We start from the raw sequence: 12020 nt of genomic DNA, 5'->3' as shown, positions 1-12020 counted from the left end.
AATTTTCATACAGGTCACGTTAGACTACAAACTAGCGGGTGGCACTCGACCAATTTGTCGTCATTCAAATGCAATTAGTTGCGATATTATTTTACCACTTCAGAATGATACAGCATTTTTATCTACCATTGTACATACATATAAAGAAGAGGAAAAACTCTTCTTGTTGGAAAATCTTTGGGGCCTCATCAGCAAGGGTTAGAATTATCGTACAGGGATGATATTTTGTATCTGAATGAGCCATGATAGTTACAAAAATCAAGATTTTTTGACCATATAAGGGACACCCTTAAAATTTTCTACGTATATATAAATATATATTTACTTTATATGAAAATTTTATTTTATTTTTGGCCAAATAAGGGACACCCTAAGAGGGCCGTTTGAACAGGGAAACAAGGGGCCGGTTTCGTATTTTTCATTACCTGGCTGCACGCGTCAAATTGTAATACATATTCGTATTGTACGTACTTATATACAGTTCATCTCATATCGTTTAGCTGGCGTGAAGACCATAAAACCACACAATGCACGGGCAGACCAATCAACGTTTAAGCGACACAACAACGTGTTGTTTTGACCTTAGCTCCAGGTACCCGTTTTGCAAAAATAAAAGTTTGTGAAAGCTTATAGCAAGTAAAAAAAAAAGTATTGAAAATTGTATGAGAAGGACATAACTCCTAAATATAATTTTTGCGTTTGAATTTTAATTTACGACTCGTGACATATTTATAAAAGTATATGTTGTGATTCAGAGCTTGATTTTAAACCAAAAACACGAGAAAATTCGTCAAAAATGAACTTTGACGACCTGACCGTTTATTGGTAGCTTGAAAGAAATTTTAATTTTTGTATTTTAACATTATAGCGTATGTTTTTGAGAGAAATGTAAAAAAAATCCTTAATTAATTCAAGAAAATAAAAAAAATATTGCCGCACGAGATTTCAAACATGTAAATATGCGTGTTTATAAATAAGTGATGTTTATTACGCAATTGAGGTGTTATTGTTTTGATTTGTGGTTACAAGCGTGCGTCCATCTTTTTTGTCCGATAGATTACTATTCCACAAATGTCATGTGATATCGCAGATATGCACCCACAACATAGAAAAAATTGAGTATTTTCACACTGTCTTTGTTGCGCCATCTTGCTGACTTTTTACTGAAAATCGCAAATTGAAAACCGCTCGCAGTCGTGCGGAGCTAGTAGAAAAGGATTGATATCACAATGATATATTTAAGGTTATAAGTGACGTGACCTTTTCACTTGTATCACAATTTTATCACTATCCGCGGTCGCAGTACTAACAGATAACAGTCGGTTATCTGCCTATTATAATAAAACGAACATTACTTTTCAATGGTTTTAAGTGCGTGGTGCATAAACGAGATATGTTGCAATAAGAACAATTCAATCTAACAATCTTTGCGATTCAGAATGTGAAAGTAATGATCGGAATTGTGGAATAATCCCACACCTAAAATATTTTGGGTAATTAGGATATTTTGACTACGAAATGTTCTGGAGTTTGGTCATTTTGGTTTCGGCAATATCTAAAGAAATCTCAAATTATAATTGACTTGATTTTTTAACATCAAGGGTATAACAAACTGTAACGAAATAAATTTCGATAAATAGTGTATATAAGACAATTTGTCTCAGCTGTACAGATTTTTGTAAATTAAGTCATATGCCAATGTGCGTTTTATTTATTATTATTAATACAACAATACGAATAATACCACCCTGAAATAATACGGAAATACCTAAAAAAAATATTTTACGATAATTTAATAACAACGTGATAACACAAAAGCAGCACAATTTCAAATATAAAATTTATTGGGAAAATAAAATCTAAAAAAATATTGCTTCAAGATTGGTTCCAAATCGGTAGTGTAATGGCAAAGGGGTATATGTGTCAAATTTTTCATTTTCTAAGTTTGTTCCACAAAATGTCTAAAATAGTGTAGTCCATAATCTAGCAAAAGGATATAGCTGTAGTTGCAATACTTTTTTAGTTTTATTAAGATATCTACATATGCCATCCGAATAAAATATTTAATTTCACAAGTTTGTATTTGCTCTCCTGTAAAATTTGGTCTGAGACAGATATACCCCTTTGGCTTTACACTACCGAAATAACGAACAAGATTGAGAAAAAAATATAATTATAATGAAGAAAAAAAAACAAATTTGGATTGAGAATCGATATCTAATTTAAGGGTGATATTTCAGAAGCAGAAATTTCCACCACCCATCGCCCGCCAGGGGTACGCAACCGATGGCGGGCGGACCACGGTCGGTGTTGCATCACCCACCCAAAAGTTGATTGGATTGAACTTACTTTGGTGCTTGTCGGCTAGCTGTATGAGGGGACTGGGCAAGTCCCTCCGCCTATAGAAACACATTACTTTAGCTTCTACCGCCCCCGTGGTCGTTTTGTTCAGTTCCTCTATCCGACGGATCTGATACGGCAACGTCGAGGACGTTTCGAAATACACACAATCTGAAACAAACAAGATACACACAATTATTGGATATGACAATTTACGGGGATAACAGACAATGGTCAGCGACTGGCAGAAAGCGAGCATTCAGTATCAGGTTGTTTGCTAACTAAGGTAATTTATTGGTGGTTAGCACCAATCTTTGTACTATAGTGGGACCTCTTATTACAAGTAATTCGCATAACGAGCAAAACAGTGAAAAAAAGCTCCTTTATAAAATTAATTAACTTTGTTTTCACCACTTTTTTTATTAATCCAATTTAACCTACCGGTTTCGACAAGAACCTTGTCATCATCAGGGTTTATTTTAATTCTAAAACACTAAAAACATTAAAATACTCTCACCAAAAACTTCCATACACTCCGTAAAAATCTAAATTTAGGATTTTTACGGAGTGTGTGGAAGTTTTCGGTGAGAGTATTTTATTTATTTTTTATTTTTTTAAAGTTAAAATAAACCCTGATGATGACAAGGTTCTTGTCGAAACCGGTAGGTTAAATTGTATTAATAAAAAAGTGGTGAAAACAAGTTTATTAATTTTATAAAGTTTTTAAAATGTGCCACAAAGTATCTACGGAAAACATTTGAGAAAAAAAAAGCTCCCTTCACGAGCGGCATTTCGCATTACGAGTGACACAGAAAGGTGTCTTTAGCCAATACCGTGGGATAAGAAAGGGTAGTAACGATATTGAGGAGACTCTGGAAGAGCAGTCAAGACCACCGAAGAGCTTATGGAATTGCATTGTGTTTCACAGCAAGCCGTTATGGAGAAGAGTTGTCTAGTGGAGTAGCAGAGCAACATTCTTCTGATGCAATAAGAGAAATGTTGAAAGCATGGGAACCTGCATCGTATATTGCGAAGGATTACCCTTATATGGTGGCTATGCGTTTTACAAATTTATTCAATGATAATGTTGTGTCATATTTTCACCAAGTTTTGTAGCGTAGAAAAAAACCAACGTCTCTAGAAAGCTTTTAAGTAAAAAAATGATTATTTGTCGTAAATTCATAAATAATAAACTGGTTATTTCGATTTTTGGGTTATTTTTGGTAATCGAAATCGCATTCCAGGTTGTTACGCTCCATAACAATTTATAAGAATGTAACTTTATTTCAATAAACGTTAAAAAGACGGTATTTTCTAGGCATTGAACGCATTATCGTATTTTACATAGATTAATGTGGGAAAACATGTTTTGCTAAACGAGTGTTTCACATAACGAGTACGATTCTGGAACGAATTATTCTCGTAATGAGAGGTTTCACTGTAATTCAAATATTTCAATAAACTCCCTAAGAAATTAAAAAATAGAAGATATAAAAATTCTTAAGGAAAAAAATAATGCCCATTACATATAAATCTTGAAAAAATATATAAAAAATACTATTATACCATTAATTATATAAAAAATTAAACCATGAGTGTAAGTCCCTCTCCAAGCACAAGAGCTCAGTCTCTTTTTTGGAGAGGCACAGCGAACCTAAAACTAAAAGTTTGCCATATGTATAAATGTTTAGAAAATGTTGTACTTAAAAACGTGATTATATTAAATAAATTTTTTTAGAAATGTAAAATTGGACTAACGTTTTATTTAACGCCGCATTTAATTTAAATTCCATAAGTTAAAAAAAAAACAACAACATAATACTGCCCTAGCCATTACTGCTAATCTTTTCCTAGCTTACTATCATTTCTTCTCTATTTCCTTTCCCATATGAAGGGAGTGTTCTTCACCCTGAACTCCTTCGATTTCGTCATAAGGAATTTAACGCGCAATACTGATCTCCTTGCATTCACTTGATTGATGATCAGGTAAGCAGAGCGTGTATCGGATGCTGCGCTCTGTTCATCAATACAATGCAGATAGAGGACAAAGAAAGGGGAAAGATAACGGTGTGTTAATTTAATTAAGCGTCATATTCAAGATTAGGTCGGGATAAGTAGCAGAGATTGACGTTTAATCCTCTATGTACTGGAGACGATCAATAAAGTTGTCAATGTTTACGTCACTGACGCGATTCATGATCATCAGTAATGTAAAATTATGTTTTAGTGACAATATTATTAATGGTCTCTAGGGGGCTCGAGAGAGATTAATTAATAATAGGGTTATTGTATAAAATGGGGTACAGAAGATGAAGCATGTATTGGGCAACTATTTGAACTAAATATAGATAGATAGGATATAACATGAGTGTGGATAGAACCTTCGCGCGGTATTCGCCCCCACTGTAGTAATCTAGGAGAGTGTTGTTGAAACGAGAAAGAAGATGAATATAAAATGGCCATGTTTCGTATTTATACAAAAATGATGTTTTACGCATAAAAAGCTTATATGTTAAATGTAACCTGGCTTCAATGAAAATTAAGTTGCGTGCTATTGATTATCCTGCCATGAGCAGTTATCAATTTCGACATATCGCTCACTCCTTTCAAGAACGTCATAAATCAAAAAACGTGATATTTCAGGAGAACGTTTTTAGAGTTTAAAAATATAACACAATGCATTAAAAATAAATATCAAGCCACTTATGTAACTTTTTACTGTGCAACAAATCTTTTTAGGTACAATCTGAAGGTTTTTTCTCCATTTGAAAAATATTTAGTATATTAAAAAAAAATTAAACAATACCTTTTCTTCAAAATGCAAAAACAACACTTTCTGCCCTGTAGTGGGTAAATATTAAGTTAAAAATATGCCTCTTTTGCTGGGATATAGTACATTTTCTGGGCATTCCGAAAACATGCACAACTGAAAAATGACGATTTTTGATTTATGACGTTCTTGAAAGGAGTGAGCGATATGCGTTAGCTATTTACGCACGTATTAACATTTTTTTTTTAAATGTGTTTTTTTTATTATTTACACAAATATTTCAATTTCATACTTTTTCTGTGAGCCTAAGCGGCTCATTATTAGAAATAGGTATCACATTGTGGTATAGTGGGTTCGAACCGAGAAACTCTGACTCAAGAGTCCGCGACACTAACCACGGGACCACAACCCGACACATTCTTCTAACCCTTATCCGCACCCAATGGTGCATAGGGCACTGAATCGTATCGACCCAATGTTATCTCGATCGTTACTTACACGAAGGCAAGGTGATCACTCCTACGCTTCAGGGACCAGACCAGGGAAATATCAAATAAATATAACAGTGTAAAAACACTTATATTTATTTTCGCCACCCCCCCTGGGAATCGAACCCGGGACCTAGAGCACGGTAGCTAAACACGCTAACAATGTAATGACACGACGGAGGCGGACAATTCACATTTACATACTTTATTTAATTGGTTTTAGATTTACATACATTATTTAATTGGTTACGTGGTTCGGTCGTTCTGAGATTCGCGATCGAAGAGAGAGCCGACTTCGCGGTTTGCGACAATAAGAAGTGTATGATGGCACCGAGACATTCCGCTCCGTGGATTAGCGGGGGAGGATTGCGGATTAGGGGGGTGGGGTGGGGGGAGGGGTTAATATATAAATATATATAGTAATGGGGTGGGGAGGCGCCCACACAACACCCGCCTAGAATAATCAATACCGCCGGTGAACAAGTGGGACCCTTCGGCGGGCTGGAGGGGGGTACTCGCGCATTAGATGCGTTATTCACACGACTGGATAGAGATGCTGACTACTGGCTGCTGACCGCGACCCGAGATGGCGAGTCTACGACACACTATCGTATTCGTGCTCAATACTATACAAGACTACCTAAGCGCTTAATTATCTAAATTAGGTTGTGTGTATATTGGTAGAAACATACAGCATCATGTCATATTATCCAATTCATATATTTTTTTTATAGCCGAAACAGTTTTTAGATACAGCGATTTGTTATCTTAAACGATTGATATTAAATTTAAGGCGATATTCGCAAAACATAGAGTTCGTTCGCCGGGCGACCACCGTAGAGGTCACATGTCTGTTCACGACCGATTTTTTAAGTAAATGTGTTTTGTTTATTTTTTTTTTTAAGAATATACGCAAGTATAGTTGTTCGCCTCCGTAGTGTAATGGTCATCACGCTCGGCTACCGTTCTGGAGGTCCCGGGTTCGATTCTCAGGGGGGGTAAAAAGAAATATGAGTGATTTTTTCACTGTAATATTTATTCAATATTACCCTGGACTGGTACCTGAAGCGGAGGGCTGATCACCTTTCCTTCATGTGTAAACGATCAAGATAACACTGCGTTTATATGACCCAGTGCCCTATGCACCATTGGGGTGCGGATAAGGGTTTTATTATTATTATTATTATATAGAATTTTTTTTTAAATAATTTTTGTAACTCCTTACCTTTCAATAACTTTTTTTCTTTTCAAAGCCTTATAATTATTACGAAAAAACGGTGTTGTAAGAAAAAAATAAATTGCGTAAAATGTTACTTGAATTTTGAGAAAATTAAGTTGAGACTTAACGAATACTGGACCTTAAACTTAGATTTCAAGTAACATTTTATTTTAGAATTCATATTGGTTCGGATTAATCCGTCGTTATAGTTTTTTATTAATTTTATCAACTCTCGACGTTTCGGACACCATTACAGGTCCCATCTTCAACACGCTATGGTTAGCGTGCTGAAGATGGGTCACATAATAAAAGAAGATGGGATACAGCACAAGGATTAACCTGACATTTGACAAATGTGAGTTATAATTTTATATGAATTATTCTCATGATTATTTACTATTCAATATAAGTATTTCAATGACCAACGCGTTCGTAACTTAAACCATATTTGTTAACGTATGGGATGATTTGAAAATAAGCAAACAATGTGAAACAATTGTCACAATATTCTGAATTTATTGAAAAATTCAATGCAGCCACAAAGGAATTTTACACATATTTAAAAATTTTTTTTTAATATGGTTACATTTTTTAATACAATTTCTATACATTTATACATATTACTCACTCCTTTCAACAACGTCATATATCGAAAAACGTGATTTTTCAAGAGATGGTTTTTCGGTTAAAAATATAATACAATGTATTAAAAATAAATATCAAGCCACTTTTAAAACTTTTTACTGTGCAACAGATCTTGTTAGGTAAAACCTGAAGGTTTTTTCTCCATTTGAAAAATATTTGTTTTTTTTAAAAAATATTTAAACAAAACCTTTTCTTCAAAATGCAAAAACAACACTTTCTGCCCTTTAGCTGGTAAATATTAGGTTAAAAATATGCCGCTTTGTTGGGATATAGTACATTTTCTGGGCATTCCGGAAACATACACTACTGAAAATTGACGATTTTTGATATATGACGTTGTTGAAAGGAGTGAGCGATATGGCAAACTTATAATTTTAGTTTCGCTGTTTTTTTTGTAATTTATTATATTTTATTAAATTAAATATAAAAATCAAAATGTAGTTGTCAGAATTGACACCTAGATGTTGTAGAATCAGCAAGTGAAATGATAAATTTGTAAGCACATTATTAATTTATTCGGTGTAGAGAAAAGAAATACTCTTCATACGAATCAAAATAGTGTTGTTGCCCAAAGAATAGAGTGTTACTATTTCCCTTCCAAATGCGGGTATTTTAATACCGCGTTGCGAGTGCACAATGTACCCCGACCTCCCCTAGTCTGTATCCACACTTCTCTCCCCCCGTTATGACGGCAGCGCAATCTCACCAAAGAACTAAATAAGAAGAAACCAACACTGCCAAGTGAAACAATTGCATACGGCATACATGGCGAGTGGTGGAAGGGAAACCCTAAAAGAATATAAAGAATGCGATATGCGGTCGCCTTTAACCCTTTACTGCGCAGTCGCAAGGGCCAATTACGGCGTAATTATTTATTGGATTCGCGAATCGGCGCTTCTTCATGGTTGAGCTCGCATTCAAATTACATTACGTATTATAAAACTGTATTTTCTATTGTGAAATTTCTGGCATTGAGCTGGCTTCGCCGGCGCTTTCCGTAAAGACGATATTTTGGTCGGTAAAAATTGAATCATATAATTCATTTATTATTTTTTTATTTTAATACTTAGTATAGTTAATTAAATAAAGTCGCAAAAAAGTATAGCAAGCCTTTCTATTTATATTGCGAAAAATTTAAGAATTTTAAGTGTCCAAATTATTATTCATACATGCTATATTTGCCCAACTTAAGAGTTATTTATATAATCATATCAAGATTGAAACTGTGTTCCAGTTTCTTGGATATACCAGGAGTGAAATATGTTTGATAGGATACAAATACAGTGAGGGAGCAGTGTTAAAAATTATTTTACCAAAATATCCAAAACATCCTTAACATTAAAGAGAAGTTACGAGCTTGTGATAGCTGCAGTACTACTATGTAAAAATGTAGGGAAAATTATGAAGTATTCAATTTTGATAAAAAAAATATCATTAAAATTTATAACCGAGTAATATATACGTATGGTATATATGGTACAAATAAAGAAGCCCCCGCTTGTATTGTAACTATTACAAATGAGGGTATAAAGAATTCGCTCCAATTTGGTGAAATATGGAAGGTAAAAGAAAAATCCACCGATTGGACCGTTAAATTTTCCAAGAGAATCCGCACGGCATATTACCCCCGGGCTGCAGAAGGTTTCTGCGATCGTGAATAAGGAATGAGATTTACATCTCGGCAGACAGCCTTCGGTACGCAGCCCGACCCGAGAGGAGAAATAACACAAGGTGCGCAAGTATGTGTGCGCGCTGGACTCCGGCACTAACTAGAGACTAGAGGGATTATGCTACATCGCTCACTCCTTTCAACAACGTCATAAATCAAAAATCTTCAATTTTCAGTTGTGCATGTTTTCGGAACGCCCTGAAAATGTACTATATCCCAGCAAAAGCGGCATATTTTTAACTTAATATTTACACGCTATAGGGCAGAAAGTGTTGTTTTTGCATTTTGAAGAAAAGGTATTGGTTTAATATTTTTTTTTTTAAATAAACTTAATATTTTTCAAATGGAGAAAAAACCTTCAGGTTTTACCTTAAAAGATCTGCTGCACAGTAAAAGTCCAATAAGTGGCTTGATATTTATTTTTAATACATTTAATTATATTCTTAAACTTTAAAAACGATCTCCTGAAAAATCAAGTTTTTTTATATATGACGTTGTTGAAAGGAGTGAGCGACATGTTAGAGATGGACGTTGGCCAACGTGCGTGAAACATGTATTAGATTTACAATGAAGGAAGACTAATTCAATACATTTTGGTGAAGAAATCATTGATTGACCCATTGACAACGATATGAACATTTCCAGGGCTTAAAAACCTAATAAGGCGGGCAAATCGATAGCCTGCAACTTAATTTTCTTTCAACCCAGGTAACATTCAAGGTAATTGATTTTTTGTTCCAATATACATTCCAAAAAAATGGGCGCAGAGAGACGTGTGACTTCTCGCACACCTGGTCGATTACTGAATTATATGTTTGCGAGTAATGCCTTAAAGCAAATTGCATGTATAACAGTCAGTAATGAAGAATTTCAGCAACAAAGAAATATATAAGAGATTAAAAGACATAACTAACGTTAACCAATAAAGATATCTAGAGGAAGACCAAAAAAATCATGGATGCTGCAAAGAGAGAACATGGTTCGAAGACATGGCCTATGTGACGTTGTCCATAACAGAAGGACCTACAACCTGAGGACGAGAGCTGACCCCAGCTTTCTACAAAGACGATAAGTTGGGAAAACCAATTCACCAAGTAGAGTGAGATATTCTTTCATAACCTGCAACAAATTTTATCGTCCGTAGGATTCAAATTTTGAAAGAAAATATAAAATATCACATTTCGATCGAACGATTGACGTTCCCTGACGTGAATGGGTCTCGCCGGGCGGCGGGCGTAGCGTAGTACTCTCTCCGCGAGGCCCATTCAGGGTCGGGACGCGGCGGGACGCAGCGGGCCAGAGCGGGAAGCAGCGGGCCGACCGGGACGGGCCCACCTGCCGCCGCGTGCGGCCACTCGGCCACCGTGGCCCGCTATTCAGGCTACAGACACGCTGACACGGGACACTCGCCGCAGAAAGGGAAAATCGAGTGCCGATATCATAATATACCGGGTGCATATTATGATGGTCTGTATAGGATACAAGTATGCTGTTTAGTAGGAATTATGATAAGAATCAATCATTTTAGGTATATTTATAATATAACTAAAAATAATGATTTATTGTGAAAAATATAGTAAAGGAAATGATCGGAATGATGAAAACTAAAAATGTGGATTTGACACTGAAAATTACTTTTCATTCTAAATTGTAAATTGGGGTAAAAATCTACACATTATATTAGTGTTGTCTCACTGGTTCAGTTATTAGAGTACAATATATTATACTGTATACTGTATTTACTCATATATTATATGAGAAAAACAGTATATTACTAGGAAATGGGCTGTTCAACGTATAAGGAGATGAAGAGGATGCCGCATTATAGACCGGAACGGCGAAGGAGGCGTCATTTGTTGCTGCAAACCAATCCACAAAATTGAGACCACAGAAGAAAATATTATATAATAATCAAAATATCAAGCGTCATTTACTTGAAGACGATATTTTTTCTCAACCTAAATAGACTCGTCTACACCAGCAGTTCGTAAGTTACGCAAACTAGTACAAGTAAAGGGTATGCAAACCCGAATGTCAAAAAAACATAACTGCTATTCTGCGTTTTCTATCTATTCCTTCTCCAACCCTTTTTTCCCAGTTAGCAGTGATGTCATTATCGTTTTCATCATTTGAATCCCCTCAAAATTATTATATTCCCAAATCCACAAATCTGGAGCTCAGAACTTATTATCAAGCCTTCGGAAAATTAACACCGCGTTAATTCGAAGCGGTGCCCTATGTATCATCTGGGTGAAGAAAGTATTTAGAAATTATAGTAAAATATTTACAATATCAAGTGCCATTGAGACAGCTTTACACCAGAATGATTTTCCAATAAAAATAACGAAAAAAGCAGTAATTTTGAATGACAAGCGTTTCACAGCCGTCGAAATCACAAATGATTAGGTGCATTCGACACAGAAATAATTTGTTCAATACTGGAGATATTGAAAACATTTTAGACCAAAGTGTTGCTTACGCTATTTTTCTTTTTGCTTGCGTCGATACATTAGAAGTACTCGAGTGTCCGTTCACAATCTTAGATTACAGATAGTCACGCCGGCCTATGCAACGCGAGCTCAACAGGCGAGTGTACCCAATAGTGCACGAAGCGCAGACCAGAGCGGCAGGTTACATCAGACGCTGGAGGAAATGCACCGCGCTCGCTTTCAGCGGAGTGCTCCATCCGGCTCTAGAGGACGACCGGGGCGCCATCTTCCGCAAACACTTCCAACGTCTGCTTCGCAAAAAATGTAGACCGTCGGCGATCTCGGAGGTAAGGTAAGGTAACAATGGCCCACTGAGGCAATGGGTCAGGCGGGGCGCGGAGGGCGCAAGCGGCAGGGGGCGGCGGGGGGCGGCAGGAGGGCGGGCGGTGGGGGCAGGTGG

The 12020-nt window shown here is 35.9% G+C and overlaps 1 protein-coding gene across 4 annotated transcripts in view; it reads right to left on the bottom strand.

The window, feature by feature from the left end:
- MTA1-like (metastasis associated 1-like) overlaps window positions 1–12020 on the bottom strand; it is a 91227-nt gene that overhangs the window by 56822 nt on the left and 22385 nt on the right. For all 4 annotated transcript variants that reach the window (XM_088262718.1, XM_088262714.1, XM_088262715.1 and 1 more), the window contains exon 2: window positions 2350–2511. In XM_088262718.1, the coding sequence (XP_088118844.1) occupies window positions 2350–2511 (162 nt within the window). The remainder of the gene's footprint in view (window positions 1–2349; window positions 2512–12020) is intronic.

The sequence above is a fragment of the Brachycentrus maculatus genome, unplaced genomic scaffold (assembly GCF_059751285.1).
Source record: "Brachycentrus maculatus isolate JH-2025_06_01 unplaced genomic scaffold, ASM5975128v1 h1tg000188l, whole genome shotgun sequence".
Classification (NCBI taxonomy): Eukaryota; Metazoa; Arthropoda; class Insecta; order Trichoptera; family Brachycentridae; genus Brachycentrus; species Brachycentrus maculatus.
This window is presented reverse-complemented; position numbering and strand designations above follow the sequence as displayed.